This window comes from Diabrotica undecimpunctata, chromosome 1 (assembly GCF_040954645.1).
Source record: "Diabrotica undecimpunctata isolate CICGRU chromosome 1, icDiaUnde3, whole genome shotgun sequence".
NCBI lineage: Eukaryota > Metazoa > Arthropoda > Insecta > Coleoptera > Chrysomelidae > Diabrotica > Diabrotica undecimpunctata.
The window spans coordinates 89,693,114-89,719,623 of NC_092803.1; the positions used below are offsets into that span (position 1 = coordinate 89,693,114).

General features: G+C 33.4%; 1 protein-coding gene across 5 annotated transcripts in view; it reads right to left on the minus strand.

Moving 5' to 3' along the window:
• Positions 1 to 26,510, minus strand: part of Ythdf (YTH domain-containing family protein) — a 687,327-nt gene that overhangs the window by 475,915 nt on the left and 184,902 nt on the right. For 3 of the 5 annotated variants that reach the window (XM_072545111.1, XM_072545086.1, XM_072545094.1), the window contains one exon: positions 18,127 to 18,252. The exons of the other annotated variants lie outside the window; for them this stretch is intronic. In XM_072545111.1, coding sequence (XP_072401212.1) covers positions 18,127 to 18,252 — 126 coding nt within the window. The remainder of the gene's footprint in view (positions 1 to 18,126; positions 18,253 to 26,510) is intronic. 5 annotated transcript variants of the gene reach the window in all.

Here is a 26,510-nt window from a genome sequence, read left to right on the forward strand (position 1 = left end):
TTCTTACTTTACATCTTTAATGTTAAGTTATCGTAGAGTTTTCATAACATCTAAAAAAACCTACAAATTGTTTTTGTAAGTATGAACCCTGTTGGTTGTTTACTTATATTCTACAATCTTTTTTATTTGTAGTGAACTGATGATGCTTTTAAAAATAAAAGCGAAACGTATTCGAATAAATCAATAAAGTAGTTGACGACTTTCATTTGCCAATTATTGACCGATAAAATCCTCTGCTATTCAACCATTGAATACATATATATATATATATATATATATATATATATATATATATATATATATATATATATATATATATATATATATATATATATATATATATATATATATATATATATATATATATATATATATATATATATATATTTATATATACATACACATTTACACATTTCCCATAGCCCAGAGGACAGAAAACGATATATCGTTTTCGTTCATGGCGCCAAAGCAGGTGGTGCTGCTGTACGCTAACCACTGCAGTGGTGAAGCTTTAGGAGACTTTGGACTTTCCGAGTTTGAATTTGTATCAGCCCAGGTGTCTGATGAGGCTGGGTTAGGCCGAAATTATTCATAACACTTTAATGATACCGATTCGAGCATAGGAAGTTTAACGAGTTTGTCCTCCTAGGCCATAAATTTGGCCATTTGATTAAACAAAGCGATAGCAGCTTTTGCTAGAAGATTTAATCTTTTACACATTTCGCATAGCCCAGAGGACAGAAAACAATATTATTATATCGTTTTCGTTCATGGCCACCAAAACAGGTAGCGCCTCTGTACGCTAACCACTGCAGTGGTGAAGCTTTAGGAAGCGATTTTCCCTGCCTGTCGTAAGAGGCGACTATTGGGTAGGAATGAAGAGGTAGAGAGCCGTCGTTCGAGGTGTCGGGTTTGTAAAAACGCACGCAGGGCGCTTCGCCGTTACGGTCACCGGTCTACACTCCTAGTATCCGAGACGAGCCTCTCGTGGGACCACTCTACTCTCATTCCACAAAACCAGGTGAGGTTGAACGTGCCGCGTCCCTGACACGCCCTTTCCCCATTAAGGGAGTGGGGTTACGGCACGACCCACCTGGGAGATTTAAAAGTGGCAAAGGAGAGCTCTTCAGTGACGACCTGTCAAACGTGCGAGGTCGAGCCTCGGCCCTCGACTAAACGGAGGGTGTGCGTAACGCAACACAGGTACTACGGGGAGAGTGGAGCCCTGTGTTACTTTATGTAATCACGCCACCCTCAAATGGTGTCGGACTCGTAGGGGTAGCGGTTCCGCTAACGGTCGTATGCTGAAAGGCCAGGTAGACCAGGGTCTAGCCAATGTCTTTACATTGGAGGGTACACGAATTTCTCAATGTCTGATGAGGCTGGGATAGGCCGAAATGATTCATAACACTTTATTGATACCGATCCGAGCACGAGAAGTTTAACGAATTTGTCCTCATAGGCCATATATTTGGCCATTTGATTAAACAAAGCGATAGCAGCTTTTGTTAGAAGATTTAATCTTCTAACAAAATACATATATATATATATATATATATATATATATATATATATATATATATATATATATATAATGTGATTCATTATAAATGTCCAATCTCTGATTTGTAAATTCTTAAAGTCTAGACCTCGAAATATATTGATTCTGTCCAATATGCCTCATATAAATATGGCTAGTTTTCGAGATATGGATTTTAATTTTCGCAATAACTTTGAATGTTTTTACAATTTCTATTTAAAAAGTGACAATTTTACGCTTTTTGGCATGACGATTGGTAATTTAGATTCGAATTTATAATTGCTAGTAGCGGGTGCTAGTTACACTTGGTTGTGTTTAGTAAATCAAAACAAATCAAACTTTACTGTAAGTTTGACTGAACTCGTGGTATAATACTTCAGTTTGCACATTGTTTTTTAACTTTGATTTTTATTTCTAAGTATTTCAATTTCTTCTTTTATATAGTATTGGTAGCGCTTGGTAGACCTTTTAGTGTAGTCAACCAACCACTCTATAGCAGATTGTTTAGTCTAGTTCTTACATTCACACTCTGTGTCCGCTACATTTGCCCCCAAACTAACCCTTAAGTTATCACTGACATGAGTCATGAATGTGAGATCTGGATTATACATTCTATATATAGTAATTAATATATCATATTTTATCTGCTTGGCTTCGCCTATATTATATTGGACTTTTGGTCAACGTTCAGTTTACCATAGAGTTTTTGAAATGTGCAGATCACTCTAATTGTAACTGCCCATCTAAGTTGTTATATGTCAGATGTCACTGTAACATTTCTGTTAAGACTAGGAGCCATTATGTCTCCCACCGTTGCCCAAAACAATTTCTAAACTGTTTGACCTTTGTTTAGTGTTAGTTTTTGTGTAACTGTTGTTGCGTAACAACAATACTTAATATTTTTAGTCTATTTTTGTATCATATTATTTAGTTTATTTTTGTATCATACTGTATATTAGTTTAGATATATAAAATTTCTTTGTACTAACTAATAATCTGTAAAGCGCCGTTATCTTGCATTTAAATAACTTTCTACACAAGTTTCTAAAACCTTCATAGAATCGTAACAATGAAAGGATTAGTATTTTCCAAATTACCCTCTGACACATTCCAAAATTCCGCAAGTTGAGACAAATACCCGTATTCAGGTAGTTTTTATCAATGATTTGAAAGTTAAAGGTATTTGAAAAATAAACATATCTTTTAATACGTCGAGGGGTCAGGGGGGAGATTTCGGAATGTTTGTGATTGAGGGGCGAGAGTGGACATCAGTATCAGTTCAAATTCCAGCACTGAAGGAGCGTCAGGCTCTACTCGCCCTAGCGGCATATTAGTGTTTTAAACCAGTCGGTATATTAATAAGTTCGTGTCAATATTGTATCACCGACAAGTGTGTATCATATGCAAGTTATCGGCGTTTAAAATACATTGTATTTGTTTAAATATATTTGTTCAAACGTTCCTTTCGAATCTTCATTTTTCCCAGTTTTCTGGGTGGTCCTTCAAAGAAATATATATATATATATATATATATATATATATATATATATATATATAAAGTGAACCTATTTCCCTAAGGAAAAACCTTGTTCCCCAAGGGAAAAAACCAGCGACCTATTACTGGTGCGTGAAACAAAGCCATCAGGACAAAGGTGTAAGGACAAACACCTACATCTTCGCTCATGTTCCTTCGAACCGGACTTCTTCACATTTTAACTTCGAATCAGAGATCTTCGCATGTCTCATCTTCAAGTTAGACATCAACGCAGCATCTGCAGCATCTTCCAGTAGGACGCCTCCAGACTCCTTCATCCTGGTAGCTGATTTAACGCCTAGCATCACACTCAACAAACTGTAAGTTTTTTAATTTTAGTATCATTTGTGAAGTGCATACTATAAACTCTTTTTGAACATTTATTGAACATTTTCGTTAATTCGCTATTATTTTTATAATTATTATATCCTTTTACTTATATTTTCGATTTTTAGTGTAAATTCTCATATTTTCGCTATATCTCTGTGTTTATTACTATTCTTCTGTTTTTTCAATTTAAAGATCAAATTCTTTCACACATTTCTCGCTTACTAAATCTTAATCTAATTCAATCAGCTAATCATGGATAAAACGGTTGATGATATTGTTAAAGTAAAAGATGATCTTGTTAAGGCAAGAGGTCGAAGTAAAGCTTCGATAACTAGATTGGAGAATTGGTTTAAAGAAAATGAAAAAAGTAATATTTCAAAAAATGAATTAATTTTTAGAAAAGACTATCTATCAATTTTTAGAAAAGTTTTTAACAAATATCTCGAGGTTCAAAATGAATTAGAGACAATAGATGATGAATTTTCTGTTGACATGGCAGACGTAGAAGACAGATTTTTAACGTTAGGATCAGCTCTAAAGAATAAAATTGATACAATTTCAGTAAATTCTGTTGTGAGCACCTCAGCTCAACAAAATCATTCAAATAACCATCATATCCGCCTACCGGAAATAAAAATTCCACATTTCGATGGAAATATAGCAATTTGGCCTAGTTTTATCGAGATGTTTACCAAACTTGTCGTAGATGATTTAAATCTTTCAGATATTGAAAAACTAATTTATTTAAAATCAATTCTCAAGAACGAGCCTCTACAACTAATTGAAAATTTGGAAGTTGTAGGCTCAAATTTTTCCGTTGCGCTCGATACACTTAAGAATAGATTTGAAAACAAATGTTTAATAATTAACACTTATTTAAAACAACTTTTGAACGTTCCTTCATTAACAAAAAATACTGCTCAAAACTTGCGAGAATTCTTAACTCACATAAAAAAGAATTTAAGTGAGCTAAATAATTTAAATATCTCCGACAATCTTGCAGATTTAATTTTAATTCATATATTTACACAAAAATTAGATTTTAATATGAAACGATCCTTTGAATCCGAAAGAGATTTCAACGAACTTCCTACAATAGATGAGTTTTTGAATTTTATTGAAAAGAAATGTAAGATATTGGAAAATTTGATCTTTGAAGAGAAAACAGTTTATAAATCAAAACCGTCTCTTCATATTTCTATAAATAATAGAGATACATCTTTTAAATGTTTCGTATGCAATTCTAACTCACATAAAGTATACTCTTGCCAACAATTTTTAAATTTGTCCGCTCAAGAGCGTATGCAAAAAGTAAAAAACAAAGGTTTTTGTCTCAATTGCCTTGCTAGTGGTCATATGTCTAATTCTTGTTCCTCATCTTCGAATGGCAAAACCTGCAATAAAAGACATCACTCTTTGCTTCACATTTCGCACCCGTCGGAAAATATTTCACGGCAAAGTTCGTATAGATCGAATTCTGAAAGTCAACCCGCCCAAAATCAATTTGTTCGGAATTCACGTCATCAACGTCCAAATCAGCATTCGTCTCAATTCACTTCGGAGAATATTCATGCAAATTCGCAGAACAACTCTGTTCCAAATGCAATTCCGCAAGGTTTACCAGATACGCAAAATCTTCCAGGACCGAGCAATATTTCGTCCCACTCTGTATATTCGAACAATCTGCAAATTTTACTCGCAACTGCTTTGGTAACTGTTTATGATGTTGAAAACAATCCCATCTCTGTTCGTTGTTTAACAGACTCCGGTAGCCAAGTTTCGTTCATAACAGACAGGTTAGCCAAAAGAATTTGTTATTCACCCTATACCAGAAATCTTCAAATATCAGGTATAGCTCAAACTTCTTCTGTTTCAAACAAGATGGTAGACCTTAAAATCTATTCAAACACATATCCTGGTGAAAACTTTAATCTGTCCTGTGCTGTCCTCGAAAGCATTACGTGCCAGCATCCACAAGTCGCGCTGGATTTAAATTTATTAAAAATACCAAAAAATATAAAACTTGCAGACCCACATTTCTGTACCCCGTCGGACGTAGACATGCTTTTAGGAGCTGATATTTATTTTGACCTAGTTACTTACGGCTTAATAAAATTAGGCCCCAACCTTCCTATTCTTCAAAACACTCATTTGGGTTATATTGTAGGTGGAAATATCCCATACTCTCGTTATACAATGTTAGGATCAAACGCGACTCCTTCAACGAATAATGCACACTCACATTATTCAAATATTTCGTTACACGTACAAACTGCTGATCTTGATTCTCTTTTAAAGAATTTTTGGGAAATAGAAGAGACTAAACCACTCACTTCTATTCATGTAAAAACATTAACTCCCTCAGAACAGCGAGCTGAGGACATATTCAAACCTTCACTAACAATTCTTCCTAGTGGCAGATTTCAAGTAGACCTACCTCTGAAGACTCCTAATGAATATCAAAAATTAGGTGAATCATTTCATTTGGCAAAAAGACGTTTTTTCAATCTTGAAAAAAGGCTTAACAAATCAGACGAGTTACGGCATCTGTACACAGAATTCATATCAGAATATGTTTCTTTAGGGCATTGTAAATACGTTCCCCTTTCTAAGCTTAATGAATCGTCCGAACATAAGTTTTTTCTCCCACATCATTGTGTTTTCAAGCATGATAGCTTAACTACTCGACTCAGGGTTGTATTTGATGGATCAATGAAATCAACCTCAAATGTGTCTCTCAACGATATTATGCTCAAAGGTTATACTGTACAACCTGATTTGTTTGAAATTCTAATTCGCTTTAGACTTTACAAATATACTCTTATCGCCGACATCGAAAAGATGTTTAGGCAAATAAGAATTAACCCAAAACAGACATTTCTACTAAACATTCTGTGGCGCAATTCCCCGCAAGAAGAATTAAAATGTCTAGAACTTCAGACCGTGACCTACGGCACAAACTCAGCTAGTTTTTTAAGTACTAGGTGTCTTAAAGAGTTGGCAGTTCGAAATAAAGAAAAATACCCATTAGCTGCTGATGCTCTAGAAAATTCTTGTTATGTAGATGATATTTTACATGGTGCAAATGATATCGAGACTTTGTACAAGACTTATAAGCAACTTTCTACGAGTCTAAATTCCGCTGGGATACCACTCCATAAATGGAGTTCTAATTCTTCCGAGTTTCTCGACTCTATTTCCTCTGAATCTCAAAAATCTAATTATGCAATAAAACCCGACAATTCGTCAAATAAAGTTCTTGGAATATGTTGGAATTCTCAGTCTGACATGTTCTCTATCTCTCTTCCTGACATTTCTAGTGAACCAAAATACACAAAAAGAGAAGTTCTATCAATTATCTCTTCTATTTTTGATCCTCTTGGTCTAATAAATCCGATTACTGTATCTGCCAAGTTGTTAATGCAAAAAATTTGGATATGTAACTTAAATTGGGATGACAAACTCACAGGAGAAATTTCATCAGAATGGTTGAATTTTCTAGCTCACATTCCTGATCTTGCAAAACTCACAATCTCTAGACCTCTGCTCAATATTTCTCGAATTGAAATCCATGGTTTCTGCGATGCAAGTATGAAGGCATATGGCGCTTGTATTTATTTACGGGTTTTACATGAAAATGGAATCGTTTCATGCAACTTAATTACTTCAAAGAGTCGTGTAGCTCCGCTAAAAACCATTTCCCTACCCAGACTTGAATTATTAGGGGCTGTTTTGCTTTCTACCCTGATTTCAAATATCTTTCTTATTATTTCACCAAAGGTTTCTTCCATAGCTTCGGTTAGTCTCTGGACAGACTCCCAAATTGTACTTGCATGGATAAATTCTCACCCTTCTCGTTGGTCAATCTTCGTAGCAAACCGTATAACTCAAATACAGGAGTTAACGCGAACTTATTTATGGAGTCACGTAAGTTCTAAAGATAACCCAGCAGATATTCTGTCTCGCGGCACCACACCGGCCCTGCTGGTAGACAATACATTATGGTGGCATGGGCCCCATCTTCTAATGAACGCAACCACTAAATTTAATGAATTTGTTCCAAATATTGATATAACAGATATCCCTGAAATAAAAGCCACTTTACACGCTGTAAATAATTCGAAACCTACTCTATATACAACTTTTTGTAAATTCTCATCTTTCACTCGGTTACAAAGAGTAATTGCATATTGCAATAGGTATATTTACAATCTTAAAAATAAAGAAAACAAAAGAAATGGTGTACTTTCGGCTTCCGAATTAATAGAAGCCGAGCAGAGAATAGTTAAAATCATTCAACTAACATTCTTTCAATCAGAATTTAAAGACTTAAAGCATCAAAAAACAATAAAAAATAAGGCTATCTTAAAATTGAATCCATTTATAGACGCATCTGATTTAATAAGAGTTGGTGGACGACTTCGCAATGCAAATGTTTCGTATAATCAAAAATTTCCACTTCTTCTTCCTACAAAATGCCAGGTAGTTAGATCGTTACTTGAAAGAGAACACATTCGCCTATTGCACACAGGCCCTCAAAATACATTGTCAAATATTAGACTCACTTATTGGCCTCTTGATGGACTGAGAGAAATCAAGAGGATCATCTACAAATGTAAGAACTGTTACAGATTTAACGCAAGACCAGCTCATCAAATAATGGCCGATCTACCCAAAGAACGGTTTCAGGTCTCTCGACCATTCACAAATGTCGGCATCGATTACGGGGGCCCATTTCAAATAAAATCTTCAAAACTGCGACGTGCTCCCATTTGTAAGGCTTATATAGCAGTATTCGTATGCCTCGTCACTAAGGCAGTCCATATAGAGCTAGTGTCCAGTCTTAGCACCGAAGCATTCCTACTAACGTTAAAAGGATTCATTTCACGCAGAGGTATTCCTAAAACCATTTATTCGGACAATGCGTCCAACTTTCTTGGAGCTCGTAATCAGTTAAAAGAGCTTTATGACTTTTTTATGGGAACGGATGTTCTACCTACCATAAAAGAATTCGCAGCCTCAACATTAATTGAGTGGAAGTTCATTGCACCTCGATCTCCACATCAGGGTGGAATTTGGGAAGCAGCTATAAAGAGCTGCAAGTATCATTTAGTAAGGATGATGGGCAATAATATTTTTACATTTGAGGAATTAACCACTATTTTGGCTCAAATAGAAGCTGTTTTAAATTCACGACCCCTCTGTCCATTGTCAGACAGTCCAAATGATTTTTCTTTTCTAACCCCCGCTCATTTTCTCATTGGAAGCAGCATGACTTCCTATCCAGAAAAAGATATCTCGACAAAATCCGAAAATAGTTTATCACTGTGGCAGAAATGCAGCAAAATTCAGCAGCATTTCTGGAAATGTTGGTCTAGGGATTATTTAAATCGCCTCCAAAATAAGCCCAAATGGTTTCTGCCCCAAGAAAACATTAAAGTCGATGATCTTGTACTCCTAATCGATGATAACGCTCCTCCTCTAAAATGGCCACTGGCAAGAGTAATCGAAACACTGCCAGGTAAAGACGGCAGGGTTCTGTAAAACTAAGAACTAAAGACGGAACATTTATAAGATTTGTTGTTAAAGTATGTCCTTTACCCCATACTCATTTAGATGTAGGTCACATCAACGGGGGGACTATGTTGCGTAACAACAATACTTAATATTTTTAGTCTATTTTTGTATCATATTATTTAGTTTATTTTTGTATCATACTGTATATTAGTTTAGATATATAAAATTTCTTTGTACTAACTAATAATCTGTAAAGCGCCGTTATCTTGCATTTAAATAACTTTCTACACAAGTTTCTAAAACCTTCATAGAATCGTAACAATGAAAGGATTAGTATTTTCCAAATTACCCTCTGACGCATTCCAAAATTCCGCAAGTTGAGACAAATACCCGTATTCAGGTAGTTTTTATCAATGATTTGAAAGTTAAAGGTATTTGAAAAATAAACATATCTTTTAATACGTCGAGGGGTCAGGGGGGAGATTTCGGAATGTTTGTGATTGAGGGGCGAGAGTGGACATCAGTATCAGTTCAAATTCCAGCACTGAAGGAGCGTCAGGCTCTACTCGCCCTAGCGGCATATTAGTGTTTTAAACCAGTCGGTATATTAATAAGTTCGTGTCAATATTGTATCACCGACAAGTGTGTATCATATGCAAGTTATCGGCGTTTAAAATACATTGTATTTGTTTAAATATATTTGTTCAAACGTTCCTTTCGAATCTTCATTTTTCCCAGTTTTCTGGGTGGTCCTTCAAAGAAATATATATATATATATATATATATATATATATATATATATATATATATATATATATATATATATAAAGTGAACCTATTTCCCTAAGGAAAAACCTTGTTCCCCAAGGGAAAAAACCAGCGACCTATTACTGGTGCGTGAAACAAAGCCATCAGGACAAAGGTGTAAGGACAAACACCTACATCTTCGCTCAACTGTATTTAAATGTTTATAACATTCATTGATGTGCTGGATAGCCAACGATTTTAAGGTTGATCTTCACCCTCGATTAATTTGTTTCTGATCCTAGAGATGGCTCTACTGCGGCATACTACTGTGGTAATTTTTTTAACTTAATCGTAGATTTCTACATGATGACTCTGTAATATTTTCAAACCCTAATATAAATTACAGTTTTCTATCATTATATCCATTGGCTGAGTTGCCAAGTTGTGTAGACAGTAATTTTATCAAATACCTAGTAGACCAAGTAAGCAAAGATATCTTTAACAACATCTTTATGTATAATATTTTACTGCTCCGCTGTGTCAATCGGAATATATTAAAGTTACGCATTTGCAAGAACATAATCCACACATATCATTGAAAAATGACACATATTTATTATGTAAACATTTTTATCGACAAAGAGGTACTTAGCGGCACTATCTGTGAATATCGTATTACCATTAAATTTATACATGCAATTATATATTAGATTTTTGTTGATAGTTAAAAATTAAATTATCTAGTATTATTAAATATTTTAGTGGGATTTATATGAAAAATGGTCAATCGTCAAAAATGTTATTTAAAACATGCGAACATGTCTTTCTTTTGGTCTGTTTATTACTGGTTTCAGGTTTGTTATCTTCCTTATTAGTGCGCCTTTTTTCTTCTTTGTATGTGTCCAAACCATCTCAGTCTGTGTGGATTAATAAATTTCACTATGTCTTCCCCTTCGGTTATATTTCTATTTCTTATTTCATGCTTCATTAGTCTTCTATATTCTCCTTGTTCGGGCTTTATTGGGCTGTTTATTCTTATCATTTTGCTTTTAATAATTCTTACTTTTTCTTTATATTCTACTTTTTATTTATATTTTTATTTTCTTTATATCCATTTTCGTAAGACATATTACTTTTGCTACGTATGCTATCACCGGTCTAATTGCTGCTCTATATATTTTTGTCTTTGTTTTTTGCTGGTTTTTATCTTTAAGTAGTGAATGATATTTCCAAAACACGATGTTCTTCTCTCACCTTGTGTGCGTGGTAGTGTCATGCGTTGGATGTACGATTTGGGGTAGTTGATGCCTATTTAGTTATCACGGTTCTATTTGGTCTAATTAGTTCTTCAGTTTCCGTATTCGACCATTTTATAAAGCCAAATGAGTACGTGAAAAGTGGTATTGCGTATGTGTTTATTGCTTTTACTATGTGCTTGGAATTAAGTTTGCTTTTGAGTATTAGTATCCCAGATTTAGTCATACGGCTCACACTCCATCTAAGGGGAAAATTCACTCATCCCAGATACCTACGGTATCAAAAGGATTGAGCTCTGGCGGGACTCTTTCCGTGTTATCGAGCCCTAGGTGGCTTGGTATGTTGGGAGTATCTCCCAAAAATTTTCGTACACATCTGGACGTTGAGAGTACTACAGCTTTCTGCATAGTCTTGTAGAGATGTTCATTCAGACCTAGCTTTTTTATGTTTTCTAGGAGTTTCTTTGGAATGACTCCAGTAGTAGAGAGAATAATAGGTATTGTCTGGGTACTTTCCATTCTCCACTGTCTTCGTATTTGAATTTCCAGATCCCTGTACTTGGCGATTTTTTCGTTCTGTTTAACACGAAGATTATTGTTGTTGGGTATCGCCACATCAATTAATGTTGTTTGTCTCTTTAGTTTATTAACTAGTATGAGATCTGGTCTATTATGTGCCACTGTTTGTTCTGTGAGCACAGTGCGGTCCCAGTATAGCTAGTAGTTGTCATTGTCAAGTATACTCTCAGGAACGTATTGATAATATGGAAGATGGTTTGTTTGAAGAAGTCCCAGTTTGATAGCTATCTCTTGATGAATGATCTTTCTTAGTGAGTTGTGCCGTTCCTTATATTCAGTTGCAGCTAATGCCTGACAGCCCCGGTTAGATGTTGGATGGTTTCCTGAGCTTAACATCCATATCGGCATTTGTCATTCTGGACATGAGGGTCTTTGACGATATATTTCAGGTAATTTTTGGTTGATATAACCTGATCCTGAATGGCCAGTAGTGAATCTTCTGTTTCAGGGAACATCTTTCCTGATGTCAGCCAATAGTTCGACGCTATATTGTCGACATGGTCTTGAGTGACCTCAATGGGATGTCGCCCGTGCAGAGGTTTACCCATCCAGGTGCGCATTTTTTCGTCCTTAATAAGATGGTTTATGCGCATTTCTGGTTCCCTCAGTTAGATCGGTGTTGTGATCTACTGCACAAATCGCGCAATGTAAAGTAGATGTCTCAGCTTGCACCTGAAAATAAGTTCTTAAATTAGTAATTTGTTTTTCGAGTTGCTCACTTACATCCATAAGTCCTCGTCCTCCGAAATACCGCGGTAATGTCGTTCTTTCTACTGCACTTCGAGGATGGTGTTTTTGTGTCTTGGTGAGGTGTGTTCGTACTTTTCGCTGAAGATTTTCTATATCAAAAATTCTATATCAAGATTAAACCTCTTTTTGTGTTACATGGTATACAGCCAGCTACAGGAATTTATTTTCCTTGTGGATTTTTTATATCCGTTTTTGTCCACTTAACAATACCAAATGAATAGCTAAGCGCGGAACATGCGTAGATGTTTAGTGCCTTAAACAAATTTTTACTGTTAAGGTGTAAACGAAGCACCTGTTTTACCCTTCGTATAAACTCAGTAGTTATCTCAGTTTTTATTTGCTTATGGTCAATCTTCCGCGCTTGCTTTATTCCTAAGTATTTATACATATCATTTTCACCGATGGCCTCGATGTTCTGGCCGTTTTGCATATCGAATCAGCCGGGCTGAACCTTTTCTTTGATTATACGGCACTTGTCAAGACCGAAGTGCAGACTAATATCATTAGAGAAATTTTCTACTGTTCTTAGCATCTGATCCAGGTGGCTTCGAGTGGAAGCTAATAGTTTTAAATCATCCATATACAATAGATGATTAAGGTTGATAGGCCGGGCTACACAGGATGTGACCAATTTATACAGAGTTGGAAGACAAGTAATTGGGCGGTACTTGGTTGGATCTTGAGTGTTATTTTGATCTTTGGGAATTAAATAAGTTATTCCCTGGGTTAGGAAAGATATAAATAGAAGAAAAAAAATACAAACAATATAAGGCTAGGTACAATATTCTGTTCGTTTTCATCAAACTTGTTTTTGAAACTATTTAAACTAGTAGCTTCTACTATAAAAACAAGTCCGGAGACATTGTATGAAAAGCTTTTGATATAAAGTATAAAGCAGCTTTACTAACTATTTTTGCTGTTTGAGTAGACCAACTTAATGTTTGGTTGACCATAACACCAAAATCATTAACTTCCCGTAGCGACTTCAGAGGAACTCCATCCCAAACATATTATGTATATCGGAAATATGAATATCGGCATGAGAAGATTTAAATGACAAAAAGTCAAAAAACTTAGCATGTAAAGAAGCAATATTGGTCTAAAAAATATTGGTTGTTGTTTTTATTCGTTTTTTGGGGCATTTTGTTGGTTAGTACTAATAATAGTTGAAACTTTATTAATATACTTTATTGTTAGTTCTTTGTTAAGTACTTTATATTTTTCCAGTTCCTCTCGCCATTGATTCAAATAGTTTAGTTGATATTTAGTTATGTCATCCTTTAAAATTGAACTCTAGAAAATTTGGTTCTTAACCACCTCATCTAATTGTGCAACATAAATAATGGACTATTATTATCTGCAAATTTAACCGTTAATGGCCTAGGCTTATTACTATTGTTAACCTGCCAATACGAAAAACATAAAAACGTGAAAACTGATAACGAATATTTGCTTCTTGTTACAATCCTCGAGTTACTCAATTGAGTTACTTTGAGAAAGTTGTTCCAAGACCTTGAGACAATCCTTAATCGATGCGAATCTATCTGATAACTTAGAAATTAAATCAGATAATTTATTAAACTGATCTTAGAATGTATAGCAACTATTACAGACGATTCTTAGTGACTTCGATTTTGTCCTAGTTATTCTTATAACTTCTTCTTGTGCAATATTTAGACATTGAATATGAATACGAATATGAACAAGTTCGTTTGAAATACCTTCTATAATTATTACACCAGCACCCATTTTTGATGTTAATAAAGATTTTTCTATCTTACCAGTAAAAAAATATATAAAGAATAGTAGGAAAATGTAACTTGACTTTCACACACAATACAAAAAATCCAACAACGCTAATTGAATAATTAAATTATCACGTTAAATATGCAGAACACAATAATTATTGTATAGATACACAATATGATATTAGATATACATATCTAATATTAGGCTTATAACAAAAGTAGACAGGTGGTAGACATTGTGGACTATCACGGGTTGTGATTCTCTGCATGTGCTAGCAGTAGAAAAGAGACATCTTTATGAGAGAAGAGAGCATTTGACAACAGCTATAAAAAAAAAAGAAGAAAGGAAAAGATCAATGGAAAGATGGCAAGAAGAGGAGAACAACAAGGAAGATGTTGCCCAGTGGACCAAGATGCTGATCCCGAGCCTAAGGGGACTGGTTAGATTGTCTGTTTTAGGGCGTATCTTCATAGGTTCAGAAAGACAGATACAGATAAATGCCTATACTGCGAATATTCCGACATTGTTACTCACACAATGCTGGAGTGTAATAGATGTACAGTGGAGAGAAATAGAGAAAGAAATAGGTATGAACCCTGTGACTGTAAGAGAGATGATCGTGAAGATGACTGGAAGTACGGAGGGATGGAATAATGTTCACAATTACATCCGAGCAGTCATTAAAAAGAAAGAAGAAGCTCCCTGAACTTTGCGGATGACCAAGTCGTCCTAGCTCAAGATTTTTATGATCTAGAATTTATGATAAAGCGTCTATACAGAGAATATGTAAAATGTGGGTTACAAGTCAGCATGAAGAAAACAGAATATTTAGTTATCAATTCAGATGCAAGGTTTGAAGTGTTGATCGACGAGGAAGTGGAAATCAAACAAGTGGAAAAATTTAAATATTTAAGTGCACTCATTGCTAAGAACGGCTTAGGACAAACCGAAATTAAACACCGAATTACTCAGAGACGTAAAATTGTAGGATGTCTGAACTCATTATGATGGGATCGCAACATTTCCAAAAGGAACAAAAAAAGAATAGGGCAAACCATGGTTGAATCAGTTCTTTGTTATGGCTCTGAAGTATGGACAATTGTCAATGCAGACCTGAAGAGAAGATTGTTAGCAGTTGAAATGGATTATTTGAGAAGAAGTGCTAGAACATCAAGCCAGGAAAGGAAGACCAACGCTACAGAAACGGTCATTGACAGAATAGAAAAAAAGAGGTTCAAAATGGTTTGGACACCTATTGAGAATGCCTGACGAACGTTGGCCCCAAAAACTTCACAAATGGATGCCCCCTGGAAGAAGAAAAAGAGGTAGAACTTGACGCTCATGGAATGAAGGAATTAGAAGAGAGATGGAATCGAAAGGTTTGGAGGAGGAGCATGCCTTAAACCGGCAGGATTGGCGGAGAAAAACGGGAATACGGCGATAGCCGTCTCCAAAATGTATTGTATTTACAAGTTGGCTTATTCCCATTAAAATAGTAATTACTCTAAAAGCCACAAGAAAATAGTTTCAGAACAATAGATAAGATTTAGATAAGAGAAGGGAGTGTTCCAAAAATGTCTTCACCCCACTTTCGGAGTACGGTACGTGCGACAGTCAAATGCACACAAGTAAGAGAGGGTGGTTTTAGTTGGCAGGCAGGATAATAGATACCTGAATCTTTGGCACTGCTATCTTTAGTACTTTAAATTAAACTAAAACCCAAATTTTAGGGACTCAAAATGGAGGTAGCGTAAAAAAATTTCAAACCCCCCATTGGATTTTTATAAATACTAAAATAATTAACTAAAAACGCCTAAATAGGTTTTTAAAACTAAATAGGTTTTTTATAGATATATTACTTATAGAGTGTAAATTTTATGATATCCTACTTTCAAAATAAAAGTTGCAGTATCTACTATTCTGTAACTCTGTTAGTTTCAGCATGACCGGTTCAAAGTTCAAACCGATAACATTCCTATTAAATTTTGTTGTTATCTGCCAAAGTGTTGTACAAAGTAATTGATATGGCAACCCTGTTAGTATGACGTTTCGCTTGAAGCGTTTCGAAGCCGAACGTAATGCTATCTATCGATGATAAATACTAGCATTGCTTCAGATGGAGCCATCTCCCTACATTACAATTTGAAGGCGGCAGTTCAAGACATAATTCTTGTTTAACAAGATTTTTCATATGTTTAGGAAAAATATTTAACTTTTTGTTCACTTTTACAGTTTTATATATGTTGTTATTAAAAAATTTTTCGGTTTCTTACCGGTAACTTTATTATAAGCCGAAACATATTATTTTTTCCTATTGGAACAAAACTGTAAATTCAAAAATTTTCAAAAAATTCATAAGTATTTCTTATAATCATATCTTGATGCTGTAAAAAAATTAAGAAAATCCTATGTTTGGTTTTCCCGCTTTATACTTGGAAAAAAGTAGTTTTTTTGAGTTTTTTCAAAAACGAAAACATGAAGTTTGGTTAAAAGTTGTCAAAATACTTCTAGTCATCACATATACCTTCTCAAATTTTTTGAATTTGGGGTTTGTCTTTTGGGGGGTGCAGATCAACCTTAAAGAAATAAGTCTAAAACGTTATACCAATTTTTTATCAACCATCAACTTCCGAGTTTTTTACGAAGTTTGCTGCTTTTCTTCGACAAGATTTAATATAAAAAAACTATGCTCGATATCTGCCTTTTATTGTAAAATTCATATATTCGAGCATTCAACTATATATTATTTTATAAAGGAAATTGTCTGTACAGGGATACTTAAAAATGCTTATTCTTTCTAGATCAATAAACAACGTTCTTTAGTTGTTTGGAGTCAAAGATCAGAGATTTTTCGCCCATGAATTGGAAGATAAATTTGGATAATGATGAAACAAGGCATGTCGCTCTTTATGCTTCGTTAGAATATGCTGAATAAAATGGATGTAATTAGGCCGATATCCGTGTTTTTTTAACACGTTTTAGCCTATCTTGGAGTAATCCCATCTTACTAACAGAACCGAATTTTTGGCTTGATTTGAACATCGCAGAATGTTCAGGGACATTCTACAGTATACCAAAAATTTGATAGTCTAGTATGCCCAAAAAAGCGCTTAGCGTAGCTTACTCAAAAATTATTACAACCTGCCCTTATGAGCTTCAGAAGACTAAACGTAAAGTAATCACAGATATTCTGACTGGACACTGGTTACTTTGATATCATGTATGTAAAATGGACAAAGTGAACAGGGCACCATTCAGATTATCAGATTATGCGAAAATGCAGAGGAAACGGCAGAACGTTAAATATGCCAGGAACAGGTGTTTTTAGAACTTGAACAGGTAACGCCGTCTCTCCAAAACGGATAATAGGATTTCTTAGAAGTCTAGATCTGTTGGACTAAACATAGATGTAGGATGTACACAAAAGATCTTTTATGCAGTATGCATAGGTATACGAGTCGAAAGAACATAGTTTAAATATAAAATCTACAACGGTTTTTCGAGTTGTGTTAATTTTTGTACGACTAGAAATGGGTCGATTTTCAAAAGAAAATTCAAAGCGACCACGTACGCCATCGATTAATAAACTGGAATAATAGCTTTTGACGATAAATACTGTTACCTCAACATATAATACAATTTTTAATCAAGGATATACTTTATTGTTCTGTACTGAACAACAAAATTCAGGCGAATGAATCCCGACTCTCGTTCAAGTCAACAGGTGAATTCGATGGGATCTTGTTTCCGCCTCTCTTAACGAAGTAATATATCGGTATGAAAAAGATCTGACTGTCTGTTTCATTCGAAAGTAAGGCATTCAATACCATATTAAACATTATATGCCCACTAATTCGCGTTTGCATGTTGTATAGCACTAAAAATGAGTAATAATTTTGCAAAACCAGAACAGTAGCAAAGTATAATTATAAGTGAGTGATTGTAATATAAGTGTAAGAAAAAATCAAACTGGAAATTAATAAAATGATATCAGTAGAAATCATATTTAAATTTAATCAAAATTGTAACAAAATCTTGCGAGTATTTTTTAATAACCATAGTTTATATCCAGGTTAAATATATATTTTATTTAATCATAAAGAGAAAATAAAATTATAACATACCATCCATCGAATAAGAATCGTGGGGATAACCACTCAAGAAAGTCATTGGATCGGTTCCATTGGACCAAGTTCCATCTCCTACACCATAAGCTTGATACGGATAGGTCCCTCCACTTCCATAGTAGCCTTTAAGAAGGTAAAATAATTTAATACAAAACATAATAAATCATTTTAATACACTGCTCGACAATTGAAGTTGATATTTTTATCCCTCATAATTTTAGTCTTAAAAAATATTCCGATTTTATTCTAATGGGCACGGCCCTCAACAAAAATTGACAGCCAATGATTTTTGCATGCTACTTTTTCTTTCCAGTTTTTTTTTTATTTTTCAGTAAATAAAAATCTGGTTTAAAATATATTATAGTATAATTTTTAGCGACTTAATTACTGTCGTTCCAATAAAACTTAGTTTTTAGAGTAGAGAAGTCAGTATTCAGAGAGAATTACCTCTGATACTTGTAAGCCGGGCATGGAATCACTATTTAGAAACAGGATTTGCAGCATATACATATGGGGGAGAATGGGAAAGAGCCATAACTCTTGCTCAAGATCGTTTCATAGTCTTCATGGAAAGAAGAAACAAGGCATACGCAGCGTCAAAGATTAATAGCTTCTTCAAGCAAGCTACTGGAAGGGTGATTTCTAGTCAGGCTCTCAGATGATGGTTGCATGCATGTCATTTGAGAGCAAGAAGATGCGTTACACACCCACAATTGACGGCCGAGCAACATGCATGCAGATATCGTTAGGCGATGCAACACAGTCAATGAGGCTTCCAAGACTGGAAACATTGCCCCTTTTCTGAAGAATTAAGATTTCGTTTATATAAATGGACGGTTGTAACGATTTGCATCGCCTCGATACCGCCAGCACCAGCCCTTCGTATTCACGCATCGCTACCAGAAGTCCTTCATCCATCGATGTGTGCTAGAAGAGATGGAAGGACTTCGACCGTATAAAAGAGCAGCCCCCGTAAGAGAAACCAGAGTTCTGTCGGAGTATTGATCTGACAATAACTCCACTGGCCCTAGGGTATTGACTGAAGGCCAACCGCTTCTTCTAGGCTAGAGTATTGATCCGGTTTGATTGCCCCGGTCTTGGGAGTATTAATCTGATATATACCTATTCTCTCCTGTGTCCAAGTACTGATTGGAAACCATCCGTTCCTCATCGGGCCGAGTGTTGCTTGTCCCGATCCATCTCTACTCCTTCGATCCGTTTTCCTATCGCCTGTGTCCTGTGTGTAAGTGTATTAACACAGCACAACTGCCGTTTAGATTTTATATCATTAATTGTATTTTATTTTTCGCAGATAATAAACAGTGGGTCATACTGTCGTGGATGTCGTTGATTGACGATTTAATTTTTATTGTATTATTACCTAGAATCTAATTTTATTTTGTTATTTATTTATTTCCAATATATTTTCATTTAATTTAAACCTGTGTTTTACTGAGTCTGCTGTCTAAAAGAGCAACCCGTCACACGGTAAAATATTGGTCTAGAGAGAAAAAAGACAACGATATCATGGATATGTAATGGGTTCAACCACTCTCGTTTCAGGCGGATCAATTTGTGTTTGGAAGCATATGTTATAGTGGACGCACTGGCTTAGTAATTTTAATTAATGGAACAATAGTGGCAGTAAGATATCGTGACGGGATCATAGAACCAATAATAGTGCCATTTACTGGTGCTATTAGTTACAGAAATGTTTTTATCGACGATAATAACCGTCCTCGCCTCGCAAGAATTGTAACCGAATAGATATATTATCATGAAATTACAAGAATGGAGTGGCCACCATGTTCTCCGGACATGCGTTGAATCGAACATATTTGGGCTGAACTGTTAAAACGTTTAAAGTGACTCCTACAACCACCTCCTCAAACTTTACAACAATTAGCTAATGAATTGTAAACAGTTTGGAAAACAATACCTCGACCTGTTATTGATAATTTGATCATCACATTCCCAAATACAGTAACAACATTGAAAAGAGCGAGGGGCGGCCCTACAATGTAATTGTTTAAAAACGTGGTAATAAAACAATTTTGTTATTATGACTTTTCTTGAATTTTTCAATGATTCTTTTAACTGCTAAATATGGCCTCTGAATAAAGTTTGTATTTAACATATTTGACTTTTATTTATTTCGAACTTCGACACATGTTACATAAATATTTTTTTAATGTCCACTTCAATTGTTGAACAGTATATATCTGGACACCTAAACTAATAAATAATGTTAAGCGATATTAATACTTTCTAGATTCAAGACAATCTGGCATGCAGAATGAAATCCAGTGTAATCCATAACAACCAATAAAGAGATTGCTTAATATTTATTTGTAAATAAAGAGATTTCAGATAAAATTTTAAAAATAACCAATAAGGTTATACTTTTGGTAACCATGCTTTTTAATTTAGTTTTGAATAAAATGTACACAATCATTGTAACATAAATATTATGATGGGATTAAGAATCTAAAGATCTAGCAAAACCGTTATTCAGTGTTAACTTTCAAACAAAATAATACATAAAATATTGCAATTTTTAAAATGTGATGTTACGAAGTTTATTATAAAAAATAAGATGGATATCCTATTCTTAGCATTTTTACATTGTATAAATATATTTAACGCAATATTGGCGTAATTTAAATAATTGTGTGTGAGAATTTATGCAACCAACGGTCCAGGCGGTATCTGTTTTGAATTGGACATTTTTCGTAGGAATCTATTTTTTTCTGGAATCACTTCAGGATGTTCTTTGTATTAATAATCACGATATGCGCCAGTCGCAAATGTGTGCTTAATTTTTATTTATTCATTCTTTTATTAACAAAATTTGCAAAAAATCGAGAATTGTTGCTTTTTGTACACATATTTTCGCTAATAACTAGAGAGTATTGCCCGTACAAATCTTATACAAGATAAAAGTTTTGTTCAATTTTACATAATATTTGACTAGCTAGGAATTGAAAATTTAATTTTTACTATTTAAAAAATGGCAATAATTGGGAAAAAGTGCAAAAAATGGAGCTTACCTTTAAGTTTTTTCGATAGCGATATACAGCCTTGCTATTCCGCGTAGAAGAACTTTAAAATAAGACTGAAATGCGTGTTAAATTTAATTAGGATCAGTTTAATACTTTTTTGCATAATTATTTTGCAATCCAGTGCCTGTAAAAAAAATTGCAAATTTTTAAAATTATATTGGGTCCAAAATTACTCTTTAAATACTCAAAAATTTTTATATGTACAAAGAAACGCTCGAGCTTTGAAACGCACTTTGAGAAATTGAAATCGATCAACTAAATAATCCTAGGGATTTTTTTCAAATTATACGTCATTTTCAAATTTAATAAATTAATAATTATTATAAAACATTTTGAAAAATATTCTACCTTTCTGAAATAATTTACATATTAAAATTAATTTATTTTAGTAGTTTTATAATAATTATTAATTTATTAAATTTGAAAATGTATTTTTATTAAAAAATTTCCTAGGCTTGCCTAGTTGACCGATTTCAATTTTTCAAAGTGCGTTTGAAAGTTTAAGCCTCTCATTAATTTCGACTAATTAAGTGACCTTTAGGCACAGCACACGATACACAAATGGCACAGCATGATTTAAAATTTTCAATTTTTTTTGCAGACCCTGGATTGCAAAATTATTATGCAAAAACTGTTAAACCGATTCTAACGAAATTTAGCAAACACTTCAGTCGTATTATAAAGTATTTTCGTGCGAAATATAAGAGCTGTAAGTCTAAGGGGTAGAAAAAATTTAGAGGAAAAACTCAATTTTTTGCACTTTTTTTTCTAATTACTGCCATTTTTTTTTTAAATAAACACTAAATTTTCAATTTCTAGCTAGTCAAATATTATGTAAAATTAAAAAAAAACTTTTATCCGCTATAAGTTTTTTTTTGTACGAGCAGTATCTTCCGAGTTATAGGCGAAAATATGGGCGAACAAAACAAAAATGAACAAAGAAACGTTTATTACACAAAAGTTATTTTTTTTTTTTCACTTTTTATGATAGTTTAATAAAAAAACAAAGCAAAATTATCGGTACGTCTTCACATAATTGTCATCAGCTACACTTCATATACCTTTTAGAACCTTTAAATGAGTGTATAAGATTTTTTCAGCTTTTTTTTTAACTGGGGTACACAAATCTAATGTGAAATGCTGAAATAATCATGTAAAAATGAAGGGTATAAATCTGTGAAGGCGTACAGCTGGTTTTGCTTTGTTTTTTTTTTAAACTTAAAAAGTGAAAAAAAATTTTTTGCCTATACACCGTTTCTTAATATTGTTCTCAAGCTATTTTATTGTGGCATTTTAAAGTAGTTACTATTTTAATGGGAATAAGCCACAATTGAAATTTAACCTTTTAAATGCCGCTACTAGATAGGATTAAAATTTTGATCCATTGGAGGTCTATGAATGGATAATATTTTGGTTTTATATAAAAAAAATCACACATTTCATTTTTATTATATGTTCCCCAAATGGGAACGTTGGCATGTTCCAAGAGTAAAAAAAATCAATTTTTTGACATAACAAACATGTTCTTATAACGTTTATTTTTAATTTGGTACATAGAAATCATTATTTGCTATGGTACGTAATGAAGCACAGCTTATGCATCCTCTTCTCACATTTTCTACAACGCAGGCGCGTATTTTTTGGCAAACAATACATCTACCTTGAGTATCGGTTGTCAGTATATGATTGACTCCGTCATACCTGATGTCCTGGATAACGGACGCCGTCGGCCCACCCAATCTTTGTCGAGGCACTATTTCTGCCTTCAGAAGAGCTAGTGTCACTTGTCGACGAAAAGTTAGATGAGAAATGTTTTCCTTTGGATGTAAGTGTTGATAGAATCCGAAAGAAGCAACGACTGCCATATTCAAGGCATTAGAAAACAGATTCCACCACCATTTTTTTGACCGCAATCTGGGCCGGTAGGTGCTCAACATTCGATTCAGAAGATCAACTCCCCAACTCCCCCCATTCCTCCGTTATATTTTCTTATTAGGTCCGGCTGAGGCACATCTTTCCTACTTTCATGTTTCACCCTTCGTTTCGCTGTGTGGACTGGTTTGACTGTGAAATGATTACTTGCGACTGTAACGACAGAGTTATCATTCCACTTGACACAAATGACTGTTCCGTCTGAACGAAAGTCGTAAAAACCACGTTGTTTTTTTTTCATCTCCTTTGAGCTCATTAGCGGGAAATTAGCTGTACGGTTCTCGCGAATTGTTCCACAAGCTCGGACTCCTTGCTTTGCCAAATCTGTTAATAATTTGTGACTTGTGAAAAAATTATCAAAGAACACTAAATGTTGTTGAGGATTTTGAATAACGGCAAGGTCATTAACAACACGCGTTCCCAGTGGCGCTGAACAATTTTCTGATTTCCCACAATAGATTTGAGCATTGTATGGATAACCGTCTACTCCACAAAGCATCCATAACTTGAACCCGAATCTTATAGGTTTATTTTTTATAAACATTTTTGCAGAATGGTGTCAATGATATGGAGCCATTTCTTCATCTATGGTTAATAATTCGTGAAATAATCCAAATTGTTGAAATTGCGCTAGAAGCTTGTCATACAAAGGTTGGACCTTAGCTACTTTAGACGGAGTGAGGTTCTGATTGTCGCATGTATGTAAGTATTTTTTGATAGAGCGAAATGTTTCTCTGCTCATATTTTTTCCAAATAATGGAGCAGACAGATCTTCTGCCGTAGACCAGTAATCGTTCTCGCTGGGAAGAGAGTGATAGCCACTGAGTAGCAATAATCCATGAAATTGCCTCAGTTCTTGATCAGTAATTTGAAAGGATGGATTATTCTTTTCTCGATGAGTGTACAATAATGTCTGTTCTAAGATAAATCCCGTAATATCCGGCGTAAAAAACAGGCCAAAGATTTCAAAAGGTAACTTTCCAAGGTGCTCCTCTCCTACTTTTCTAGGCGCAACTGATGGGTCTGAATATGTACACTCTCTTGCTTTTTCCATGTAATTTCTTTATTAGAAAAATTCTTACCAGTTCGTTTTGCTTTGGAAGGTCCTGGTTCTTCTGTGTTACTGAAAGAGTCATTATCTGATTCGTGCACCTCTACTTCTACAGAAACTTCCTTGGGTAGACCTAGATTGTCTAATAGTAGTTCATCATTTCCCCCATCCTCGTCGCTTTCATTGGCTTTGTCTCCAGAATCAGGTGGCAGAAGAACTATGTCAGCTGTTCCTTGTGAGGAAGAAGCCAATGAATCAATAGCCTCACTCAGAAATCTATATCTTCTAAAAGAGTCACTGAAAAACAAAATAAACGTGTTTTCGTACAAATGATAAAAAATAAACAAGTAAAATTATTTCTACATCTGGTTACATTGAAGACTCTTATTGCTTAGCAAATTTGAGTGCTAAGTAGCTTACACAATGAAACATATAATGTTATGTATTATACGTAACTGTACAGAAGATGCTAACAAGAATACGCTAAAATAAAAAGTATAACTTACCCGTAAAACGTTTTTGGGTTCATGGTAAAATAAGCTAACTAAATATTCTAATTTTAAAATGTTTCGTAAGTTATGCTGAGCAAACACTACAACACTACACTGCTAGAACGAACCAACTACAATTTGTTATCGGTAATACGTTACGAACACTTTGAGCGGGAAGGAGAAGTTTCTTCATTGTTGCCGGATTTCCCTACTAAAAAATGCCAACGTTCCCATTCTGGGAACAAGTATTAGAAAGCTATACTTTTGACACTTTTTAAAAACAAATTCGTTTTATATAAAGACAATTACATTCATTACCATACTAATAACTAAATAGAAAAAAAAATATTGAAAAAAGGTCTTTTTATTATATTTAAAATGAAATTCAAAGTTGAAGATCATAATATTATAAAAACAGTAAATTTCATAAATCATAAAAAAATACTAAAAATCATTATTTCAGGAAGTCTTGCAGTTATTCTGGTAGATTATAGGTGGGTTTATTCAATATTGGTTTTAAAACTAAAACTGACGTAAACAACCTAAAATTATACATATATATATATATATATATATATATATATATATATATATATATATATATATATATATATATATATATATATATTGATTTATAGTATCAGCAATCGGTCAGGAAATAAAACTCTATTTGTTCAGTCTCAATTATATATATATATATATATATATATATATATATATATATATATATATATATATATATATATATATATATATATATATATACGATTGCGTTTCGATTTAATTTAAGTCTCTTGCCACTCCCTAACACGTGTTAGGGAGTAGTATATACACGTGTTAGTGGAATATAAATATTCCCAGCATCGCTCTGAATGGCTTGATTAAGCTTGGGTATACAATTTACTTTAATTGCTATCGACACATTTAACTTTTTATATATATATATATATATATATATATATATATATATATATATATATATATATATATATATATATATATATAAATGTTTTTGATGGGTTGGAGTCAATAAAAGGGGCTATTGGTTAACTATTTAATATCTCGAGCTTTCAATTGTGTTTACAATTCTTATCAAGAGCTGCTAAAAAAGACAAAATATCTTACAAAGTTGAACTATAAAGAAAAACATTTTTTGTTAACTCACCAAATAAAATTAGTTTCGTTAATAAAAATTGCTGCAAATACATGTCAAAAAGAATTAATACTAAAATGCCCTTATCTAATAAATTCTTCCCTGAATATATATATATATATATATATATATATATATATATATATATAATATATAAATATATATATATATATATATATATATATATATATATATAATTTAAATATATATATATATATATATATATATATATATAATATATAAATATATATATATATATATATATATATATATATATGTGTGTATATATATATATATATATATATATATATATATGTGTATATATATATATATATATATATATATATATATATATATATATAGTATATTCTCAAAATGGGAACGTTGGCATGTAAAAGGTTAAAATAAGTTAATTGACGTTCTCAAATATATCGTATTCTCAAAATACAAACATTAATAAATAAAACAAAGTTTTTAAAAACAAAATTTGTTTAATTTGTAAAAACAAAAATTGTAGATCTTAAAATGTTATATTTAATATTCAATTTAAGAGTTTCTAAATTAAAACAAATAAAGAATTCAAGAAAATTGTTGCAAAAAACCCTTAATTTTGCAGTAATTTATAAACGTTAATAACTTCATATAAAACATAAAACACTGAAAACTTTGTTTTCAAAACAAAGTCCACAAAA